The following is a 25,647-nucleotide window of genomic DNA, read 5'->3' as shown; positions in this document are numbered from 1 at the left end:
CAGCGGCACGCAGGCGCACTGGGCAGGCCGCAGAGCGATATGTCGGCTCCCGCGCGCATGCACAGGAGTGATGTCATCGCGGCTCCGGCGAATCACAGCGCCGGAGCAGCGAGACCCGGAAGTCGCTCTGGGATACATGGCGAAGAGGAAGTCGGAGGACCGCTTCGGGGGCTTTGTTCTCAGGTAAGCTATTCATAATGAGCTAGTATGTTATGCCTTTGCCTTACAGGGTGTGTTTTTTATTTTATTTAATTTTTGCCATTACTTCCTCTTTAAATCCCCTTTCTTCACAATTCTTGTCTGATTTGAAAGCAATGGGAGGCTGCTGGCTCCCACAGCTAACCGTGGCCATTCGCATGTAATCTCTTACATGTGGCACATGCCAGTGCTCAGCCCTAGATGCAGGCAGTCTAAGTCCAGGGTCAATCACCGCTGCATAAGAGATTACATGCAATTAGCTGTGGCAGCAAGCAGCCTCTCATTGCTTTTAATGGAGGTTCTCGCATCCAATCAGAATGTGGGTGCATTCGCAGGTGTGAACGCACCCTAAAAGAAAAGTGTTCGTGTCTTCTACATAAAGTATCACTCTTTGGTCTTCCTCTAATTTTTTGGGCAATCAAACATCATCTTTCAAACTCATAATGTCTATCGCAAGTCAAAAGTAAAAAGTAAAAGTTGCATTTCCCGTCTGTGAGCTTTTGGACACTCCCGACTCTTATATTAATTTATGTACATAAATGATGTGAATATTTCTTTATAGGGTGGGAAGATAATTAAATGGTTACAACTTCCTTATTGTGCTTGTCAACTTGATGAATATTTGCATCTGTACCCTCACCCATCATATCAGTATCTGCACTCGTATAAAAGAAGCTCCAGTTCCAGGGAGCAGTGGCAGAACAGACATCTGTTGGGAACACGTTGGACAGGATGATGGAGGATTTGCTCAGAGTCGTCTTTCTTCTTTGTGCTTTGGCAGCACCGGGTATGTCTGAACTCTATAATGCAAAAGAATGGCCCCCCACCTATAACTGGCCTTTGCAACAAGGAGCACATGGAAGGGTAATGCATGGAAAAACAAAACCAAAGAAATTCCCGGCTCAACTTGCCTACCACCCTGGATGGGGACGCACTGGATGCCTTTGCTGCCATTGTGCTAAATGGTGGGTGTCCAGTGAGCCCTGTACTTTTAAGGAGGGGTGGGCCCCCTCCAGGATCACCTGTCCTCTGCCTATCCATTATAAGGAATTATAAGGAATGTGCTTCCATTGTGGAGGCTCTCAAAATGTAGAGTTAGGACTTGGGTGCCTTGATGGGGCTCTGCAGCTTAAGCATGTAATTGCAAATGTGTGCAAATGAAACCCCTGTTTTTAACATATACTATTGAACAGGATAATTTGGTTGCTCCCAGGCTGGATGGTAAGTAGAGCTCGGAATTTCTCTGGTTTTGTTTTTTCCATCTGCTCCTTGCTGCAAAGGCCAGTTATAGGTGAGGGCAGTGGCCACTTGTTTGTATTGTTGAAATATTGGCGAGCTGCTCTTATTCAAGATGGGAGCCATTGAAAATGATAAGATTCACAAGTTTGAGAAAGTCTAGTGGCCTACCCCAGACTTTGATGATACCATATTAATGCCTTGGAATGCCTATATGTTTTTCTTTACCCCTCGCTATCTGGAGAACTAGAACTGTGCTACCTCCCCGGGAGTTTTCACCCTCGCTCATTTGTTCTCTTGCTTTCTCCCTCATATTTTTTTCAGGCGGGGGGGGGGTGGTGGTGGTTTTGGCAAATGGTCCTTCATTCCATACCTGCCTGGATCTCCTTTGTCTTTCTTTCTCCTTCTCTCTCTCTCCTCTTTTTTTCCTTTTTGGTTTCCATACCTTCTGCCATCTTTGTTACTTACACGGATATTTATTAGGTTCAGTTACAATCACTGACGTCAGCTTCTGCAGTGTATGTTTAGGGTACTAACTCAATCTGGAAAATAGATGACGTCTGTATGGGACTGTATGGTCACTGGGTTGGCCTAAAGCCCCATACACACTATCAGATTATCTGCTGAGTTTTTCCTTCAGATTTACCAAAACCATGTAGTAGAAGGGCCTGCCTGATTGCATACACATTGAAACTCCTAAGGTTTGTCCTCGTATTATATGGTTTTGGTAAATCTGAAGGAAAAACTCAGCAGACAATCTGATAGTGTGTATGGGGCTTTAGTAGACTAATTGTGGGGTTATCAAGTCTGAAATAAAGAGAAAGTGTGCAACAATTGTTACACCCTTGTATATCAAATATCTATGAATGTATTATGTATCATGTAATATAATATCTTTCACTTCATATTTGGAATATAGTATATTTTTATTAAAGTGCAAGTCAAGTCAATTGTTTTCTACTTTTGGATAGAATGAGGAAAGATTAAAGTGGGGTACCCCCTAAAAAAAAAAATTAAAAGTCAGCAGCTACAAATACTGCAGCTGCTGGCTTTTAATAATCGGACACTTACCTGCCCCAGGGTCCAGCGATGCGGGGGAATGAAGCCCCCCCTCGCTCCCCGCTCCGCTCGCGGCGCCGTCATGCATACTGTGGGCACCCGGCTGTGGCTTCACAGCCGGGCACCCACTGCGCGAGCGGCGCAGGGCGCCGTGATACGCCGTACAGTCACCTGGGACACGTGACAGGTCCCAGGTGAATGTGCGGCGCGAGGGGAAGTGATGTCACCAGCCCGGGCAATGAAGAAGGCAGACTACGAGGGACCCCCTAGCAACCGGTATTTAGAGGTGAGTAAAAATTTTTTTTTTTGCCAATTATTTTTTTTTTATTTTTTTTAAAGAATTTTAAGTAGTTTTATTTTTTGGGGGGCAACACCACTTTAAAACCCCTCTCTGGTTTCTACTGCTATGCGGGGCTCCGTTACTAAAATTCAACCTAATTTCCTGTTATATTGATAAACGGTTTGACTAGACAAGAAGTAGAGTAAAATCTACAACTGGGACACAGACAGAGATAAAAATCTGACAGAGGTTCTAGCCCAGGGGGTCTCCAAATTTGTGAAACAAAGGGCCAGTTTACTGCTGTTCAAAGCTTAGGGGGGGCTGGACTGTGACCAGCAGGAATAGAAAAATCCATTGGCTTGGTGGTCAGTGGGAGTAAAAAAAATTACAACATTGGTGTCAATGGGAGGAATAGTGCCCCATCATTGGTGTCAATGTAAGGAATAGTGCCCCATTGTTGGTGTCATTGGGAGGAATAGTGCCCCGTCATTGGTCAGTGGGAGGAATAGTGTCCCATCGTTGGTGTCAATGGAAGGAATAGTGCTCCATCATTGGTGTAAATGGAATACTAAAGCGCCTCATCATTGGTGTCAGTGGGAGGAATAGTGCCCCATCATTACTGTCAATGTAAGGAATAGTGCCCCATTGTTGGTGTCACTGGGAGGAATAGTGCCCCGTCATTGGTCAATGGGGGGAATAGTGCCCCATTGTTGGTGTCAATGGAAGGAATAGTGCTCCATCATTGGTGTAAATGGAAGGATAAGTGCCTCATCATTGGTGTCAATGTAAGGAATAGTGTCCCATTGTTGGTGTCAGTGGGAGGAATAGTGCCCCATCATTGGTGTCAGTGGGAGGAATAGTGTCCCACCATTGGTGTCAATGTAAGGAATAGTGCTCCATCATTAGTGTAAATGGAAGGAATAGTGCCTCATCATTGGTGTCAGTAGAAGGAATAGTGCCCCATCGTTGGTGTCAATGGAAGGAATAATGCCTTGTATCAGTGGAAGGAAAAGGGCCCCAATGGCCGGATAAAGGCAAGCAAAGGGCCACATCTGGCTCGCGGGCCACAGTTTGGAGACCCCTGCTCTAGCCCCTTTGCTCTCTATCAAAGTACAGAAAATTAAAGGGGGATCCCTTGTACTCTTGTCAACATCCCTATAATTATAAATGCATAGAAAGCACTTCTCCCATTTAATGGGACTTTGTAGGCAAGTTGGACAGTATAAAAAGTTACAAAATTAGCTTTTTTGTAATTACATCATGAATGTAATAAAATAATTAAAAGATACATACAAATTCCAATATGTCGATACAAAATGTTAGCATAGTAAATACAGTACATAACAGTTGAAATTAAAAAAAAAACATTTCATTTGCACCGGCTCTGGATGAGTCCCCTACGCGTTTCAGAGACATGGGCTCCTTCCTCAGTGGTATCTCTGCAGACAGTACAGTGTAATATAGCAAGCAAATAACAAGAATTACACCATAATGGAGTTTCATAGGCATGGTGCCACCATATCAATGCAACCCTCCAACATGGAGGGAATAAGGAGTCTCCACTTCAAAAGTCAGCCCACCAATAGGCAGACTCCTAAATAGGAGGGAGAAGAAATAGTAATTTTCTAAGCTGCAGCGATCCCCATAAAACCTCAATTATTCATATTGTACCCCCAAAAAAGGGGAAATCTAAAATGTTAAATGTCATTAGGGAAGCCATGACACATGGTGTACGCCTGGCAAGGAATGCATTAAATGGGAGAAGTGCTTTCTATGTATCTCTACCAAAGTAAAGCCCATTTTTGTTTGTTTGTGTTGGCCCACATTCCGGTTGGATAAATGTCAACAGGACAGGAAGTGAGGGGAGATCTCTCAAATGGAGCCCCAGATAGAAGTAAAAACGTAACCACTTCCCACCCGGCCAATGCACATATACGGCCGGGTGGGAGCCGTCTACTTCTGATAGGACGTTCAGGGCTATGTAATATGCCCTCCTGATCACATGACGGCCGTATCCAATCACGGCCGTCATGTGATGTAAACAAACAGCCGGTTGCTAGGTAATCGGCTCCTCCTCTCCTCACACAGAAGTCATCGCTAAGGAGAGGAGAGCAGATCGCTGCAGCCGGCTGGTGATCAGTGAGTATGAGCTGTTTTTTACAGCTTTTTACTAACTGATCATCAGTCTAGTGTAATACACACATCACCACACATGTCACCACAATATACACGTCACCACACATGTCCCCAAAACACACATGTCCCCAAATAATAAAAAGACATGTCCCCAAATAATAAAAACACATGTCCACCACATATGTCCCACTAAAATCACACGTTCCAATGATTATCTGCACACATATGTACATGATCATTTGCGTACATATGTCCGTGATCACACAAACCAATTATACACTTAATGGAAATTTTTTTACCAAAAACATGTAGCAGAATACATTTGGGCTTAAATTTATGACAACATTTGATTTTATTGGATTTCTTTTAAAATAGAAAAAAGAAAATATTGTTTTTCTTCCAAATTTCCGCTTTTTTTGCGCTTATATCGCAAAAAAATAAAAAACGGAGTCGCGAACAAAATTATAAAAATTTAATTTGGGTACAGCGTAGCATGACCGCGCAATTGTCACTGAAAGTGCGAGAGCGCTGAAAGCTGAAAATTGGGCTGGGAAGGAAGGGGGCGAAAGTGCCCGGTATTGTAGTGGTTAAGAGGGGTTCTAAACCCTTTTCACTTCACCCAAAACTTAAAAACAGTTGTGGCTACAAACACATATAAAGCCACTAAAAGTGTCAACTTATGGGAACTTACCCAAAAAATTCTATTGAGGTGGTATTTAACACGAGAATAGTGGGATTTAATCAACAAATGTCTCCACTTTGCTGAAGACAATGCGGATGCAGGGGCTCCCTCTTTCACATACTGTGGTCATGTCCAAGATTGAGATCCTTCTGGACTATCGTCTTTACAATCGTAGGGGAACACACTGAATCAACCCCCCCGCCCTCCATCCCAGGACTAGCCATACTATCATTGGGCATTGATCACTTCCCCCCATCAATAAGAAAAATTGTTTCCAATATCCTACTGAGCACCAGGCTAGAATTGGTCAAAAGGTGGAAAAGTTTGGAAATCCCAAACATAACTGGGATTATTAGATCTACCAATTTACACATTACATATGAAGCAATGTTCGCTTCCACACAGGGAAATCATAATCTGAAGTATCCCCACTGGTGCCCCTGGTTTGACTGGTATAAAAACGACATGCTCACCAGTAACTAATGCTCATCCATAATGAATATAGATACATAGCCGCATTCAATAACCCTGTTAATTCTCCCCCCCCTCCAAGTTATCCCAAAAATCTATGAACCTTTATGCCCCGTACACACGATAGGATTTTCCGAAAACAAAACGGTGGATTTTTTTTCCAAAGGATGTTGGTGCAAACTTGTCTTGCATACACGCGGTCACACAAATGTCGCGGTGACGTACAACACGTACAACGAGCCGAGAAAAATGAAGTTCAATAGCCAGCGCGGCTCTTCTGCTTGATTCCGAGCATGCCTGGACTTTTGCGCGTTGAAATTGTGTACACACCATCGGAATTTGAGAACCTGCTCTCAAACATTTGTTGACGGAAATTCCGACAACAAACGTTCGATGGAGCATACACACGATCGGACTTTCCGACAACAAGCTCACATCCAGCATTTGTTGTTGGAAAAATCCGATTGTGTGTACGGGGCATAAGAGTGTGATAACTCAAAAAAGCATTCCACTAAAGGCCCATACACCCAATCGGACTTTTTTACAACATCAGCGGTCCGACGGACCTGTTTTATCGGACAATCCAACCGTGTGTATGCTCCATCGGACAATTGTTTTCAACGGACAAATGTTCGCTGTGCCTGCCCTCAAACTTTCCGGCAACAAATGTTGGAGGATAATCCGATTGTGTGTACACAAGCTCATAGGACTAAAGTACAAACACGCATGCTCAGAACCAATGCTAAAGATTAAACAACAATAGCAGAAGTCGCCAAAGGGTGGCGGTAAAGAGCATAAAAAACACGTGATTTGGTGAAAGTTAGCTGAAAATGTTCTGTCGTGTGTATGCAGAACAAGTTCACGACCGACGCCCTTTGGACCAAAATCCACAGAAAAGTCAGATGGAAGTCCGATCATGTGTAAGAGGCTTTAGACTAATGAGTGTTTCCGAATACTGTGATTGGTAATGACAAAGCAAGCAGTTTGGCCCTGTGGTCTCCAAATGTGGATGCAGAGAGCTCCCTATGGGGCGTCCGCTAACTAGAATTTTTTTGCAATGATAGCGCTAATGGTATTACTCTACACCTATCACAATCGATAACCAGGCCATATATGTATCAGTATCGCTTGCAGGATCGGTACCTGCGGGTGAGGAAGATTTATGGCCTCTTCTGTGATCCTATGGATAATAAAACTAGGCATGTATAAGCCCTTGTACACACGGTCGGACATTCCGACAACAAAATCCGTCAGATTTTTTCAGACGGATTTTGTCCGAAACTGGTGTTGCATACACACGGTCGGACAAAATTGTCGTAAAATCCGATCGTTCAGAACGTGATGACGTTCGTTCGTTACGGCGGGACTACGTTCAGGTTAGTAGCCAATAGCTTTGGTCTCGTAATTTGAGCTGAGCATGCGTGGCACTTTGTCCGGTCTGAATTCTCTACGGATCATGTTGTCGGAAAATTTTAGAGCCAAGCTCTCAAACTTTGTCCGTTGGATATTCCGATGGAGCCCACACACGGTCGGATTATCCGACAACATTGTCCGATCGGACATTTTCCTTGTGTACAAGGGCTAAGTATTATTATTGTACCATAATATACAGTGGTGTGAAAAAGTGTTTGCCCCCTTCCTCATTTCCTGTTCCTTTGCATGTTTGTCACACTTAAGTGTTTCGGAACATCAAAGCAATTTAAACAATAGTCAAGGACAACACAAGTAAACACAAAATGCAATTTGTAAATTAAGGTGTTTATTATTAAAGGTGAAAAAAAATCCAAACCATCATGGCCCTGTGTGAAAAAGTGATTGCCCCCTAAACCTAATAACTGGTTGGGCCACCCTTAGCAGCAACAACTGCAACCAAGCGTTTGCGATAACGTTCAATGAGGCTTTTACAGCGTCCTGGAGGAATTTTGGCCCACATTAGAGGGTTTTCGAGCATGAACGGCCTTTTTAAGGTCATACCACAACATCTCAATAGGATTCAGGTCAGGACTTTGGCTAGGCCACTCCAAAGTCTTCATTTTGTTTTTCTTCAGCCATTCGGTGGTGGACTTGCTGGTGTATTTAGGATCATTGTCCTGCTGCAGAACCCAAGTTCGTTTCAGCTTGAGTACACGAACAGATGGTCGGACATTCTCCTTCAGGATCTCTTGGTAGACAGCAGAATTCATAGTTCCTTTTATCACGGCAAGTCTTCCAGGTCCTGAAGCAGCAAAACAGCCCCAGACCATCACACTACCACCACCATATTTTACTGTTGGTATAATGTTCTTTTTATGAAATGCAGTGTTCCTTCTACGCCAGATATACTTGGACACACACCTTCCAAAGAGTTCCACTTTTGTCTCATCGGTCCACAGAATGTTGTCCCAAAAGTCTTGGGGATCATCAAGATGTGTTGTGGAGAAATTGAGACGAGCTTTGATGTTCTTTTTTGCTCAGCAGTGGTTTTCTCCTTGGAACTCTGCCATGCAGGCCATTTTTGCCCAGTCTTTTCCTGATGGTGGAGGCATGAACGCTGACCTTAACTGAGGCAAGTGAGGCCTGCAGTTCCTTGGACGTTGTTGTGGGGTCTTTTGTGACCTCTTGGATGAGTCGTCGCTGCGCTCTTGGGGTAATTTTGGGCGGCCGGCCACTCCTGGGAAGGTTCACCACTGTTCCATGTCTTCGCCATTTGTGGATAATGGCTCTCACTGTGGTTCGCTGGATTCCCAAAGCTTTGGAAATGGCTTTATAACCCTTTCCAGACTGATAGATCTCAATTACTTTCTTTCTCAATTGTTCCTGAATTTCTTTGGGTCTCGGCATGATGTGTAGCTTTTAAGGATCTTCTGGTGGACCTTACTGTGTCAAGCAGCTCCTATTTAAGTGATGCCTTGATTGTGAACAGGTTTTTCACCTTTAATAATAAACACCTTCATTTACAAATTGCATTTTGTGTTTACTTGTGTTGTCCTTGACTATTGTTTAAATTGGTTTGATGTTCCGAAACACTTAAGTGTGACAAACATGCAAAGGAACAGGAAATGAGGAAGGGGGCAAACACTTTTTCACACCACTGTATTGTATTATTGATCATCACGTCTAAGTTGTTCTTATTCCCCTGTTTTGCTTGAAAATTTTTGAATAAAAAATGATTGAACCTAAAACAGTTTTGGCTGAACACACATTTTATGTTCTAACAGATAAACAATAATGACCTGTTTTTTCTAATTGACATTCAGGACATTCCCTTTCGTGCCTCAATTGTGTGGCAAAGGATTCGACATGCAAAGGTGTCAGCGAAGGATGCTATCATTCCTGCGGCTTGGTTTTTCAAGAAACCACTGAAGGTGGGCAACGAAACTGATATTTGTGGTATTTTATCCTCATGAAGCAAGGCTCCAACCCAAAAACAAATGATTCCGTTCCAGAAAGCAAGTGGTAAAGGTCTAATTGGTTTCAATGGTTTCCGACCATGTTCACCTTTTAAAGTTGTTCTAAAGGCAGAAGGTTTTCTTTCATCTTAACCCTTTCATGACTAATACCGCATACACACGATCGGAATTCTCATCGGAAAAAGCTCTGATGGTTTTCCCGACGGAATTCTACTCAAGCTGTCTTGCCTACACACGGCCACACCAAATTTCGATCATTTATAACGCGGTGACATACAACACGTACGACGGAACAAGAAAAGGGAAGTTCAATAGCCAATAGCTTCCGTCTCGTAGTTGAATCTGAGCATGCGTGATTTTTGGCGTGTCGGAATTGCATACACACGATCAGAATTTCCGATAGAAAGTTTTTCCATCTGGAAAATTGAGAACATGCTATCAATTTTTGGCTGGCGGAAATTTAGACAGCTAAATTCCGATAGAGCATACACACGGTCGCATTTTCCGATGAAAAGCTCTCATCGGTCTTTTTCTAGATGGAATTCCGATCGGCATAAGCCTATTTCTGACATTTGTTGCTTACAAGTTAAAATCCATATTTTTTAATTGAAAATTACTCAGAACCCCCAAACATTATATATATATATATATATATAAAACCTTCGAAAAACAGCGCTGGTCTAAACAAAGTGCTAGACAAATATATATGAAAAAATCAAGTGTAAATAAAACAAAAACTTGATATTAGTGTTAATACTGACAGTAGTAAGTTCTTGCTGCAACCCAATGCGAGACACACACAATATACAACAATCAAAAAATATAGCTGCGCTAAAACTTATAAAACAAAATTATAAAGTGACATAATTTTTCTAATTTACAAAAAATCCCAAAAACATGCAAAATAGTGCCAAAGTAATAATTTCCAGGCATATAAGCAGTCCAAAGAAAAGGAAAGATGGATAGGATGCTGAATCTTAGTCCATTTTCGGTGACTCTCAAAAACCACCCTTTACACACGTAGCAGGTGCACCCAGAGTAGAAAGAGATTATCCACCACCAAATTAGAGGAGGCTTACCAGCTGTCAAGATCTCTTTTTAAGGAGATCATACGGGCTTGTAAAATGTTACGTTCCTGGTCCCCACACTGGGCTCTGTTGGTAACACCAATCTATCTGCTCCCTCTTTATGGTATATCTCGTTCCACCACAATCATTTAGTACGGCAAAGAGAGAAGAAAAAAAGCTCCCATAGCATAATTCCGTAAAGATTTATTAAAATATAAAAAGTAAAGTAACAACTCACGAATTCCCAGCAGAGTGTAAGCGTATAGCGTATAAAAAACGAGCCGGCCGGCTCTCTCTTGTTTGCACTGCCCGCCCTTCCGGATTAACGTGGAAATGCGGTGACGTCAGCACGCCGCTCACCCTACGTCGTTTCGTCAAAAGTGACTTCTTCCGATATTTAGCCGAGAATCTAGAGAATAAAATGGTGATTGTTGCAATATTTTATGTCACACTGAATCTGCACAGCGTTCTTTCCAACACAATTTTTTTAAGGAAAAAAAAAACTTTCGTGAATTAAAAAAAAACTAAACAGTAGAGTTAGCCCAAATTTTTTGTGTAATGTGAAAGATGATGTTACGCTAAATAAATAGATACCAAACATGTCATGATTTTAAATTGCGCACACTCGTGGAATGACGACAAATTATGGTATTATAAAAATATCCATAGGCGGCATTTAAAAAAAAACAGTTACCAGGTTAGAGTTACAGAGGAGGGCTAGTGCTAGAATTATTGCTCTCGCTCTGATGATCGCGGCGATACCTCACATGTGTGTTTTGAACACCGTTTTCATATGCAGGCACGACTTCGTGTGCGTTTTCTTTGCTGAGCGAGCTCGCGGGGACGCTTTAAAATGTAAACATTTTTTTTTCTTATTTATTTTATTTGAAAAATCTGAAAAAAAATGTGGAAAAGTAAGTATACAAAAAATAGCCAGACGAGCCCACTCCCAGCGCTTATGGCAAAATTCAAAGATGTATAAAATTATAGCAGCTACTATATACAGAAAAATATAAAATAAAATATGCTAATTAAAACCAGCATTAGCAGCACTTCAAAGTTCGAATAAATTTCATGGATCGGAAAATAAAATATAGTAAAGATGGAAATACTGCCAATACTGTTGTATATTTTTCAAACGGTACCTATAATACCATCAAAAAAACTTATGAGGGACCTGAGAAAAGCGGTGGGAAGCTTTATCTGGTCCTATACAACCCCTAGAAGTAAGCAGAGAAATATTAATTAGATCGAAAAAAAATGGAGGATTAGCATTACCTGACTTTTCTAGTAAATACCTGCAAGCAGCATCATTGATTGGAATAATAGACTGGCAGCATAATGCGGATAATAAACAGTGGGTTAACTTAGAGGAAGATATTTTGGGGATAAAAAACATTTACCATGGATAAAACCTAATTTAAGACCAAAAGAAAAGGAATTACCAATTTTTGTAAAAGCAACATTAAAAACTTGGGATGCCATACTAAAAAAAGGAAACCTGTCTTCTATGATAGGACCTATCAGGCATGTACTGGCCATCGGGACTACCGGGAGTTTCCCGGTGGGCCGATGATTCAGTGGGCCACTCTGATGTAAGGGGGCTGGTGATGGGACACTCTGATGTAAGGGGGCTGGTGATGGAACACTCTCATATAAGGGGGCTGGTGATGGGACACTCTGATGTAAGGGGGCTGCTGATGGGACACTCTGATATAAGGGGGCTGGTGATGGGACACTTCGATGTAAGGGGGCTGCTCATGGGACACTCTGATGTAAGGGGGCTGCTCATGGGACACTCTGATGTAAGGGGGCTGGTGATGGGACACTCTGATGTAAGGGGGCTGGTGATGGGACACTCCGATGTAAGGGGGCTGGTGATGGGACACTCCGATGTAAGGGGGCTGGTGATGGGACACTCTGATGTAAGGGGGCTGCTCATGGGACACTCTGATGTAAGGGGGCTGGTGATGGGACACTCTGATGTAAGGGGGCTGGTGATGGGACACTCTGATGTAAGGGGGCTGGTGATGGGACACTCTGATGTAAGGGGGCTGGTGATGGGACACTCTGATGTAAGGGGGCTGGTGATGGGACACTCTGATGTAAGGGGGCTGGTGATGGGACACTCCGATGTAAGGGGGCTGCTCATGGGACACTCTGATGTAAGGGGGCTGGTGATGGGACACTCTGATGTAAGGGGGCTGGTTTGGATGAAGTCCAGGGCCAAATTTCTGTCCCAGTCCAGCCCTGGGACCTATGACCCTATTATTCTCCAATCCTGAAATTATGCCAGCATTAAAAGCTATAAAATATTTAAAATGGAATATATTGGAGCTTGAAAGGGTAATACAGATTTTAGCGAATGGGAAAATGCCAATACTCCAAGATTTGGGACAGGAATTTAAAAATAAATGGCTACAATATCTCCAGCTAAGGACATTTATCGAACCAATTGAGACGGTAATTAATAGACAAACAACTAAATTCGAACAAATAGCAATAGAGAAAGATAAATCGATTAAAAAATGATCTAAGATATATAACGTACTACTTCCCTCTGGAGACATTAAGGAAATAATAGGAATAAAAAAATAGGAGGAAGAAATAAGGGATTCATTAATGGAGAAAGAATGGGAAGAAATATTTGGGAGAATACATAAATTGTCAATAGCAACGAAATATCAAGAAAAGAATTATAAGATTTTGATAAGATGGTATAGGAGTCCAGTGGTAATGAATACAATAAATAAAGGGAATACCGAAAAATGTTGTAGATGTAAGGTAGAAAGAGGGACTTTAGAACATATATGGTATAGCTGTTGTAAGGTAAGAATATTTTGGAAAAGGATAATGGAAATTTATCAGAAAGTGGTAAGAATAGAATTAAATATAGATATAAACATTGTATTATTCTCTCTTACACCAAAATCATTAAAACAAAGGGAGGTAGAGCTATTACACCATATGACTACAGCAGCAAAGGTAGTGATAGCACGTAAATGGAGATAAACAAACAGTCCAACGGTGACGGATTGGGTGATGTGATTGTGAAATGAACGAAATAATATCATATGGAAAAACAGATAAGAGAAGAAGGATATAGAAACAATCAAATATTAAGGTTAGGGAAAAAATGGGAGGAATTTCGGACTTCAGGGAGATTGAAGGAATATTTGTAAATGGAGAGGAGGAACTAGGGGAGGGAGATGGGGAGGGAGATGGGGAGGGAGGGGTGGGAGAGGGGAGAAGGGAGAAGAGGGGAAGGATTTCCTTTATTTATTTATTTATGAGTTTTTGAATGTTGAATATTGAATAAATGTTAATATGATGTATGTTTTAAAATATAAATAAAAGGTAATTTGAAACTAAGTTCGAATAAACATAAAGTCCATCAATCAAGTAAATCTGTGTAATCACAAAACGATCAAAACAGTTCATCCATATGTGTCCCAAAATGGCATAAATCCTTATTAATCAACCATCACCACACCTCATGTAATATCCCCCTATGGTAATGGGCTCACCAGATAAAAGAAAGATAAATGCCTGTCTTTAATCAACAGTTCTTGAGGCTCCAAGGTCCGTGCTTTCATCTACATGTCACTCATGACAAAAGATACATATACATAGCATAATTCTGTAAATAAAGTTTAATAAATACCCATCCCCCTTACAAGATGCACTTACAAGAAGGAATAATTTAAAAGGCATTCAGAACATTTAAACAATCCATATCGTGAGCAGTTAGAACTCTCATCGCCAGATGAATTCCTCACGTACCCGGGTTGAGTTCAATGCCGATCAACAGACTGGATGGCTGCGTGGTTACGCTCTGACGCGTTTCATCATGACTTCGTCAGTGGGTCCTCTGATTTATGGAATTACGCTATGTATATGTATCTTTTGTCATGAGTTACATGTAGATGAAAGCACAGACCTTGGAACCTCAGGAATTGTTGATCAAGATGGGCATTTATCTTTCTTTTCATGAGGTGTGGTGATGGTCAATTAATAAGGATTTATGCCGTTTTGGGACACATATGGATTAGGGTCCATTTGGTCGAGGATTACTATTTCTATACTGTTCACTTGTGGAATGACTAGGACAAGTAGTTTTTTTTATATTGCTTTTCGTACCCCTATTTGACATTTATCTGTACTGAAAGTATTTGCATTTTTGTACCTTGTCTAAAATTTATTGGAAAAGAAAAGGTGTCCCCATTGGAAGATTTCCCCTTACCTCTTCCTTGTCTCACAACTTTAAGATTTTGGGTATATGTTCACTTTCTCTACCAGAAACAATGGTCACCAGGATAAAAAGACAAGGTAAATTTCCCCAATGAGGATACCAACAGAAATAAAAACCCGCCAGAGGTTCTAAACTCTGTCCTTTCCCCCCCATTAACAAAATAAATGTTTTGCCTATGTAATCAGTGGACAACCACCTACCAATAGCCCAGTTCTAGTGTAAAAGGTCAGCTTCAGCCTATCTCCTTCCAAGTCACACCCCCGAATGCGGTTCACCCTCCGACTGGTTTATTCGTAGAGGTAAAAATGTTTTAGTTTTTTGCCATACATACACTTTTTTGCTTTGATTATAATCAATTAATGATGGGTATTTGTTTTTTGTTTTTTATTATAAATCTAAATTACATATGTTTTATTCCCACTGGACAGATGGAAAAACCTCTCGGGACTATATCAAGACGTGTATAAATACAGAGCTCTGTAATAAAGTGAGCAGCATCAGCCATATTAGTGGTATTAAGAAGTTTGGGATTTCTTGTTGCTACACTGATAACTGCACTCCATCTCTACCAAAATGTAAGTTCCTGTATTCAACCTTTTCGAGTCCAGAGGTCATTGATGCCCAGATGTCCAGTACTAAGTTAACAGGGGCAACATGCAATAATTAAAGTGTTTGTAAAAAAAAAAATAAAAATAGAACATGACATGAACAACAGCACAGTGCTTGTGCTGTGTAATTTGGCCCCCTGTATCAACTAAAATGCTTGGCTGATCCTGCCTGGTTCTGCCCTCCCCCTTGTAAACTGACCACGGTTAATCATGGCTGCTGACAGTGCTGAGCCCTGACATTGTGGTCAGTTTACATACGACCTCCGTCATTGGCAGCTTTCCTGTCCTCCTGTATCCCCCTCCCTTCCTCCCTGCCTGTCAGCTCCGACTGCTGATATAATATCTGAGTCTTATTTCTACAATCCCCTGTGTTTACATTAAAAAATGTGTCCCAGTGTATGTGGTTTTGGAAAAATAAACCGCTGTATACCTTTTTCCATAGCGTCGCTCAGCACTCACATGACCGGACACCACTCTTCTCCTCCTCCCAGCTGACATCAGCATGGGTTTGTCGGCCCCTCCCACTGTAACTGTCAGACTGGGAGAGGAGAGAGGTGGCCGGTCACATAAGCGTTGATCGGCGCTATAAAATGAGGGTATAGAACGGCTTATTTTTACAAAAACACATACACTGGATACATCAGTTAATGTAACTAAAGGGATTGTAGAAAGCTTAACAAGCACTTTAATTTAGCAAAAACTCTATGACTAATTTGTACACCAAATTTTTTTTCCTGGGACCCATACCCCGTTTGCTAGAGAGCTGCCTATTAAGACTAGAAACTGCACCCGATTACATTTCTTTGGGTCCAGTGCTCATTCAATACCTATTTTATACTATACATCCTTACAGAGAATGTTAACATAGCCCCCCCATGGGAGTTTACAGCTTAATGTCCTTACCCATAATAGCACACATGGAAGGGTTTTTCTAATTGCAGACCAGTAAGCTTCCGGGCTGGCATCTTGGTGCTTTATCATTCCAATGTTGATCTGCTGGTTTTGGTAGCCACTTCCAACACTGGATTAGGTAAGTATGCTTAAAGCGGAGGTCCACCCTAAAGTGGACCTTCCGCTCATTGGTACAGGTATCTGCACCCACTTCCTGGATTGATCTCTGCAGAAAGGGGCGTAGATTACACCCCTTTCCGAAAGTCCCCTGCTGCCTGCTGGGAAACACACAGATCCCAGAGGCAGCGGGTCCATCCTCATTGCGCAGCGCGACTCGCGCATGCGCAGTAGAGAACCGGGAAATGAAGCCGAAAGGCTCCACTTCCTGATTCCCATACCCAAGATGGCGGCGGCAGCACCCGAGAGACGATCGAGAGATCGGCTTCGGGTGCCGACATCGCGGGCGCGCTGGACAGGTAAGTGTCACTATTTTAAAAGTCAGCAGCTGCAGTATTTGTAGCTGCTGGCTTTTTAAAAAAAAAGAAAAAACGCGCACTCCCGGCGGACTACCGCTTTAAAAAAGAATTCCAAGTGTGGCCATGTTTCTATAGTTCCATTGGTCCAGCTTGGATTAATGGAACTTTGTATATAATATACCTGTTGGTTCCCCTAGAGCAGCCTTTCTCAACCTTTTCAACACAGAGGAACCCTTGAAATAGTTCTCCGGTCTCGAGGAACACCTGCTAAAAATTAGAAATCTACAACTCATGATACATTAGTGTGATGGTCAGTGGGAAGAATGGTCCTTACACTTGTGGTCATTGGGAAGAATTACCTTCTTACAGATAGCTAAAAAGATCAATGCTGTCTGTGGGAACTTATCTGAGAGGCAGAAATGGCCCATTGCTGAAGGAACCCCTAGAAACCTCTGGAGGATCCCTAGGGTTCCACGGAACCCTGGTTGAGAATCACTGCCCTAGAAGCTCCAAATCACTGTAGCAGACAGTGTAGTGTAGTAGACACTGTAGTAGACACCACTTCTACAGTGATCTCCAAAAGCGCTTATGGCCAGATGCCGAGCTGATGTCCTGCTGCACTGTGAACACAGGAGTTCACCCACTTGGCATGGGCACCATTCAGAGTTTACTTTGCATCAGCTCCACGAATGCAAAGCATTTTCTGATTGGATGAGGTGGAGAGGCAGAGGTGGCGATGTCTCTACAGTGATTTCCAACTTCTAGAATGAATGGCATCTGCATAGGGACATTGGTCCAACCTGGATCAATGGAACTATGGGGAAATATCCATACCTGAAATTCTTCTTTAAGAACTTAAATCCCATGTCCAGACATTTTTTTTTAACCAAAGGTTCCCCTAACCAATTAATAAAATAAAAAAACAGCTTTGCGTCAGGTCACACTGTGAATGAAGAGTACAACTATGGTTCCCAATATTCACAATGTATTCATGCAGAGGACAGCACCGCTCCTTGGAGGACTGCCTGGCACTGGAAAAAAATGGGGAGAAAGAGGAGCCTGTGTTTGTTTCATGTCACTGGCCAAAAAACATTAGAAAAAAGTAAAGTATACAAATTCCAATAAAACTAAAACTGAAGCATCAAGAAGGAAGGGAGACCACCACTGAAGAGAAACTGGAGTTGCCTCAAGGTTAAAGTTATGCCGCGTACACACGGGCGGACTGTATGGCCTACTTAGTCCGTCGAAACACATTTCAGCGGACAGTCCGCTCGTGTGTGGGCTTCAGCGGACTTTTTCAGCGTGCAGTCTGGCGTACTAAGTATTTCGGATTTTTCGAAATTCTGTCCGTCATACTTTGGTTTCAGCGGACAATCCGCTCGTCAGTAGGCTAGTTCGACGGACTAAGAATGGCGCATGCTCAGAAAGGATTTACACGGCGGAAGGGTGCTTTGCTGTGTATTGGACTTCCTATTTCTAGTCCCGTCGTACGTGCTGTACACGTCATCGCGCAAGCTTTCAACGGACTGTTTGTGCATCCGTGTGTGGTCAAGTCCGTTCATTCGAAAGTATGACGGACTGTCCTTCGGATTGTATGACGGACTAAGTAGGCCATACAGTCCGCCCGTGTGTACGCGGCTTTAGGCTGCTGTTAGTGTCAGGGCTAGGGGGTTGTAAAGTCTTGTAAAGTTACTGAAAGGTCCACTTAAGGGTAATTGTTGTAAAGCAGTGAATGTGACTTTCACTAAACATTCACTGAATGTGAATCAATCCCTGACATTTAAAAACATGCACCCAGAAGATTAACCCACGGTGAATGTTTGTTGAATATCCACAGCTTTATAAATATTACCCTATGCTAGGGTGATCAGACATCCCTGTTTTCCAGGGACAGTCCCTGTTTTCCGACTACAATCTCCGGACCCTGTTTGTCCCCCATTTTGTCAACCGGTTTTGCCGGTCGGTATTTGGGCAGCCAGGCAGCAGCAGTTTCCCGATGGACGGGGGCATTTCCCGGTGGACGGGGGCATTTCCCGGTGGACGGGGGCATTTCCCGGTGGACGGGGGCATTTCCCGATGGACGGGGGAGTGCTTCCCGTTGGACGGGGGGCGTTGCCCCGAGAGATAGCACATGCAGAGCTGTGTAGACTGTAGAGGAGGAGCTGCAAGGAACTATGGGAATTGTAGTCAAGAAGTAGTACAGAGTGAATGGCCACAAGCTGGTGAGTTTTTATGCTAGCAGCTAACAATAAAAATGTTCTCCTCCACTGGTGGGCACTGACAGACAGCACTCATGGGCACTCATGTGGCACTAGAGATAGAGATAGAGATAGAGATAGAGATAGAGATAATATTAAAAAATACAATTTCAAATATATGTGATAGTCAATTGTGCAAAAACCATACAATTATTGTCCAATTAGAGCTGTGTATATCAAAACTGTCCAAAAAAACTGTATTCATGAAACATAAAGGAGCTCGGTCCACAAATTACATCTGCTGTAAGGCTGCTTTCACATGGGGGGCAGCGTCGGCGGTAAAGCGCCGCTATTTTTTCATATATATATATATATAATATAATTTGCATATATATAATTTGAGGAATATATGCTTATAAAATCGTTTACCATTTACCAAATGAATAAAAAATGTCCCTGGATTTCATTTTGAAAATCTTACCCTATGCGGGATACTGGCACAGAAAAGTTGCAGACAATGCCGGTGAATGGCTAAAAGTTAAAGAATTTGAAAAATAAGTACTAACCCATATGGCTTCCCATTCTCAGAATATTGGCTCTCTTGGAGAGCAAAGATTTCGGCAGAATCTTCACATTTGACAGACTTCCAGGTATATTGGTTGCCTGTGCTCCCCCCCCCCCCCCCCCCACTGCAAATTGTGGTTTCACCTACTAGCTTCTACTTCACTTTTTTTTTTTTTTTCTGGCAGTGCCGACTAACAGTCCTCAAGCCAATGGAATAACATGCCCAACATGCAGGGATACGAAAAAAAACAACTGTTCTCCGAAGACCAATATAAAATGCAGCGGCAATGAGCAAATGTGCATTAGATACGACGTATCATCACCAGGTATATACAATAAGTCTTTTCTTTTACTCGTTGCAGATGATATGATAGGAGAAATCACTCATATAAGCCATTATTATGGAACTTGGCTAGAGCCTTTGCTACCCTGCACCAGGGCCAAAACTAGAGGGGACGGGGCAGGGGGGGCATCTACCCCAGGTGCCGCCGCTGGCAGGAGTATTGACAGCACTCAGCCCTGGGAGTGAGGAGGAGAGAGCTACAAGGAAGTGGGGGCTGTGCATAGCTCTCAAAGGTCCAGCTTGTTTGCTGTTCTTCCCTGGATGTTTTAAGCTCGGACCCCATCCCGTGAACAGAGAAGGGGGCAGCCAGTCCATAAGGGACACAGGGGTGCGAAAGCCCCCCCCCCCTAGTTTGCATGTGGGGCATTGGTTTAAAGGGTTTTTCTTTTTTTCAAGCACATGATTAGAGCCTGAGGCTCTAATTGGCTTGAAAAAGGTTGGGCTTGGGGCGCAGCCCACTTGTAACACTAGCAAATCAGTGTTCACTATTGGTTTCCACCTTCTCCTCCTGGGCAATCAGACAAGAGGCGTATCTAAAGAAGACCGGGTTGGCCTGGGGGAGAAGATGGGGAAGCCATGGCACCAGGACCCTAGAGGGTTGAGTGCGGACCTGGGGTGGGGGGGGGGGTTTGTTTTCCTTATATACTGCACAAAGCTGTGCTAAGGGTAACTATAGCGGTTGCTGCCTCCCCTCAAACTAACAGTCCCCTAGGGGACTATAGGTGTAGAATATTATATAACAAGGTGGGGTCAATGGCGCTACCTCAAAAAAATTGGGGTTTGTTTTCCGCCCACCCAAAAAAGTTTAAAAAAAAATTCAAATTTCAAATTTCCACATCTTCATATACATTGTGATGATATCTCCAATAGCAACCTAATGTCCTAATGACAATAATAATAGATTATGCCAGTGCCTTGATAAAGTATTCATACCCCTTGAAATTTTCCACATTTTGTCATGTTGCAATCAAAAGCGTAAATGCATTTTATTGGGTTTTTATGTGATAGACCAACACAAAATGGCGCATAATTGTGAAGTGGAACTAAAATTATAAATGGTTTTCAAAGTTTTTTTACAAATACATATCTGAAAAGTGCGGGGGGCATTTGTGGCGCCCCCCGGATTTAATACTTTGTAGAACCGCCTTTCACAGCAATTACGGCTGCAAGTCTTTTTGGGGATGTCTCTACCAGCTTTGCCCATCTAGAGAGGGACATTTCTGCCCATTCTTCTTTGCAAAATATCTCAAGCTCTGTCAGATTGGATGAAGAGCGTCTGTGAACAGCAATTCTTTAAGTATTGCCACAGATTCTCAATTGGATTTAGGTCTGGACCTTGATTGAGCCATTCTAACACATGAATATGCTTTGATCTAAACCATTCCATTGTAGCTCTGGCTGTATGCTTAGGGTCATTGTTCTGTTAGAAGGTGAACCTCCACCCCGGTCTCAAGTGATTCACACCTGAGCGTAGCGTGTTTTGAACGTTTTTACTGGCGTTTTGTCGCGCGACAACGAGCGTTTTGTCACACTATAACGTGCGGCAACGAACGTTTTGTCACACTACAACGCGCGACAACGAGCATTTTTTAACTTCGGTGTTTTTTTTTCAGCCAATAGGAAAAATATTTTTCATCTGCTTATTTTTTCTTGAGCAGATACAGCGTCAAAACGCCCGTAGAAACGCTCGTTGTCGCGCTAAACGCTCGAATCGAGCGTTTCCATTAGTTTCTATGGGAATGAAAACGCCCAAATCAGCCCAATTCGCGGGTCCGGAACTTGTTTGAGCTTCAGACGAGATGGAGTGGAGATGTGAACCATTTCCATTGAGAATAATGGATTTTTTCCCCTCCAGCGTTTTGTAGCTTCAGGCGTAGGGCTACAAAACGTTCAGGTGTGAACGGGCTGTGATGCTGTGTACACACGACCGGACTTTCCAGCAGAAAAGGTCAGACGGAATAATTTCATCATATTTTCCAAACATGTGTGGGCTTCATCTGGCTTTTTTTTTTCAAAAATTCTGATGGACCTAGAAATAAAACTTGTTTTAAATCTTTCCAACGGAATCAATTCCTATTGGGAAAACCGTCCATCTGTATGCTATTCCGACAGACCAAAAATGACGCAAGGGCAGCTATTGGCTACTGGCTATTGAACTTCCTTTTTCTAGTCCGGTTAAACGTGTTGTATGTCACCGTGTTCTAAACGAATGGACTTTGGTGTGATCGTGTGTAGGCAAGTCCGTTTCAGCGGAACTGCCTCGGAACTCAGTCGGAAAGACCGTCAGAGTTTATTCTGATAGCAAAAACAGTCGTGTGTACGCGTGTGTACGCATGTGTACGCGGCATTACAGGTTTTCTGTATTTGCCCTGTATTTGTCTTCATCCATCTTCCCATCAACTCTGACCTGCTTCCCTGACCTTGCTGAAGAAAAGCATCCCACAACATGATGCTGCCACCACCATGTTTCACAGTGGGGATGGTGTGTTCAGGGTGATGTGCAGTGTTAGTTTTCCGCTACACATAGTGATTTGTCTTTATACCAAAAAGTTCAGCTGTGGATCTCTGCAGCTCCTCCAGAGTTACCATGGACCTCTTGGCTGCTTCTCTAAAAATTGCTCTCCTTGCCCGGCCGGTCAGTTTAGGTGGACGGCCATGTCTTGGTAGGGTTGTTGTGCCATACTCTTTCCATTCTGACAGATGACAGATTGAACAGTGCTTCAAGGGGTATGAATACTTTTTCAAGGCAGAATCCAAGCGGTGGGGATGTCTGCAGTACTGTACATGCACTTTAAACACTTCAGCCTCTGAAGATTTTACTCCCTAATGACCAGAGCATTTTTAGCGATTTGGCAGTGCGTCATTTTAACTAATAAATGCGCAGTCATGCGACGTTGTACCCAAACAAAATTGGCGTCCCTTTTTTTCCCACAAATAGAGATTTCTTTTGGTGGTATTTGATCACCTCTGCAGTTTTTATTTTTTGCGCTATAAACAAAAAAATAGCTATATTTTTTACTTTTTGCTATAATAAATATCCCCAAAAAAATATATAAAAAAACAAATTTAGTTTAGGCCATTATGTATTCTTCTACATATTTTTGGTAAAAAAAAATCACAATAAGTGTATATTGATTAGTTTTGCACAAAAGTTATAGCGTCTACAAAATAGTCGATAGATTTATGGCATTTTTATTATTATAATTTTTTTCCTAGTAATGGCGGCAATCTGCGATTTTTATCATGACCCCGATATTATGGCGGACACATCGGACACTTTTGACACATTTTTGGGACCATTGTCATTTATACAGCGATCAGTGCTATAAAAATGCATTGATTACTGAAAAAATGTCACTGGCAGGGAAGGGGTTAACACTAGGGGGCGATCAAGGGGTTAACTGTGTTCCCTAGTGTGTGTTCTAACTTAAGGGGGAACGGACTGTCTAGGGGAGATGACAGATCGCAGTTCATACTCTGTATGAACACACGATCAGTCTATTCTCCCCTCTTAGCCCTTGTACACACGGTCGGGCATTCCAACAACAAAATCCGTTGGATTTTTTCCGACTGATTTTGTCCGAAATTGGTGTTGCATACACACGGTCGGGCAAAGTTGTCGGAAAATCCGATCCTTTGTAACTTGATGACGTTCGTTCGTTGCGGCTAGTAGCCAATAGCTTTGGTCTCGTAATTTGATCTGACCATGCGTGGCACTTTCTCCGATCGGAATTCTCTACAAACGATCGGACAAAGTCCGATCGGATCATGTTGTCGGAAAATTTTATATCCAGCTCTCAAACTTTGTTGGTCGGACTTTCCGATGTAGCCCACACACGGTCGGATTATCCGACAACACGGTCCGATCGGAGATTTTCAGTCAGGAATGTCCGACCGTTGTGTACAAGGGCATAGAATCGGGATCTGCGTGCTTACACACACAGATCCCGGTTCTTGGTTTGTCACGAGCGATCGCAGGAGACCAGCGGTCATCGCGCCCACCGAGCACTCGCATCGGCTCCGAGGGGCGAGCAGCGGGCGCGCGCCCCTAGTGGGCACAGGGCGAAGCGACGTAACATAACGTCTTTTTGGCCCAGCTGCGCCATTCTGCCGCATTAAAACTGCAATGGCTTGTCGGCAAGTGGTTAAACATTTTATTGGATATATTTTATTTTTCACATTTTAAAAGAAAGCTCTATTTGTGTGAAAAAAAAAAAAGATATATATTTTGTTTGTGTACAGTGTTGCATGACAACCCAATTACCAGTTAAAGTAGCGCAGTGCAAAAAAGCAAAAAATGGCCTGGTCATGATGGTGGTAAAACCTTCCGGTGATGAGGTGGTTAAAATAGATATTTGAAAGCCAACATATATGTTTAGCCTAATGACAAAAATTCCTGTTTTAATTTGTTTGAATTCTATTTTTTACTCCAGATGCTGGGGAAAGTTTGGTGGGCTGCGCTACTCAAAGTATCTGTAGTTTGGGCTTCAACCACCGTTTGGAAAACGGCTATCTTTACTTTTCTTTTTCTTGTAAACCGGGAACCTCAACTACAAGTGGTAAGAAAAAAAAGAAAGTTCCAAACAAAAATGTTGTTTTTTTATTTATTTTTTATCATGCTTTAAAGAAAGGAGTAGGGGTTGCTCCAGGTATGAAGTGAAGTGCAGGCTTCCCAAAGCCACTGCTAATTCTCATACCATTCTAACAACCAACATTCCATCACTTTTTAAGAGTGTTGAAGCTTTGAACCTTTCTAAGGCCATTTTATTTTACAAAAAGGGTAAAAGGTAAAAACCTATTCAAAATCAAAAGTGCTAATTTTAAAGGCTAATATGCAAGTTATTGTCCTAAAAAAGTGTTTGGGGGCCTGGGTCCTGCCCCAGGGGACATGGATCAATGCAAACAAAAGTTTTAAAAACGGCCGTTTTTTTTCAGGAGCAGTGATTTTATTAATGCTTAAAGTGAAACAATAAAAGTGTAATATTCCTTTAAATTTCGTACCTGGGTGGTGTCTATAATATGCCTGTGAAGGGGCGCATGTTTTCCGTGCTTAGAACTGTCCCTGCACAAAGTGTCATTTCTGCAGGAAAAAAAGTAATTTAAAATCACTAGCAGCTATAATGAATTGTCGGCTCCCGTAATACAGAGAACAGTCATTGAAAGACATTCATAAAAAAAATAAAAAAAAGTGTGGGTTTCCCCCAAATTCTATTACCAGGCCCTTCAGGTCTGGTATGGATATTAAGGGGAACCCTGCATCAAATTAAAAAAAAAAACGACGTGGGGGTCCCCCCAAACATCCATACCAGACCCAAAGTTGAGGGCATGTGGCCTGGTACGGTTCAGGAGGCCTGCCAGGTTGCGTGCTCGGATAAAGGGTCTGGTATGGGTTTTTAGGGGGAACTCCACGCCATTTTTTTTTTTTAATTTGGCATGGAGTTCCCCTTAAAATCCATACCAGACCCTTCTGGTATGGATATTTGGGGGGAACCCCACGTCATTCTTTTTTTAAATTTGATGCGGGTTTCCCCTTAATATCCATACCAGACCTAAAGGGCCTGGCAATTGAATTTGGGGGAACCCCACGCTTTTTTTTTTTTTATCAATGACTTTCAATGTGTGCTCTCTGTATTATGGGGAGCCGACAATTCATTATAGCCGCGAGTGATTTTAAATGCCATTTTTTCCTGCAGAAATTACACTTTGTGCAGGGACAGTTCTAAGCACGGGAAACATGCGCCCCTTCACAGGCATACTATAGACACCCCCCAGGTATGAAATTTAAAGGAGTATTACA

At 42.5% G+C, this 25,647-nt stretch overlaps 1 protein-coding gene across 1 annotated transcript; it reads left to right on the top strand.

The window, feature by feature from the left end:
- The first annotated feature begins 803 nt into the window (after nt 1-803).
- Nucleotides 804-24,641, top strand: LOC143933365 (phospholipase A2 inhibitor and Ly6/PLAUR domain-containing protein-like). Its single transcript, XM_077456233.1, has 6 exons — nt 804-985; nt 9,299-9,406; nt 15,199-15,345; nt 19,693-19,833; nt 24,284-24,409; nt 24,478-24,641. Exons 1-6 carry the CDS (start codon nt 931-933, stop codon nt 24,639-24,641), a joined length of 741 nt encoding a protein of 246 aa, XP_077312359.1. The 5' UTR covers nt 804-930.
- Nucleotides 24,642-25,647: the final 1,006 nt, after the last annotated feature.

This window comes from Lithobates pipiens, unplaced genomic scaffold, assembly GCF_037356315.1.
Source record: "Lithobates pipiens isolate NorthernLeopardFrog02 unplaced genomic scaffold, aLitPip1_a1.2 Scaffold_27, whole genome shotgun sequence".
Lineage (NCBI taxonomy): Eukaryota > Metazoa > Chordata > Amphibia > Anura > Ranidae > Lithobates > Lithobates pipiens.
Note: the sequence above shows the minus strand (reverse complement) of the source record. Positions and strands in the feature narration are given on the sequence as shown.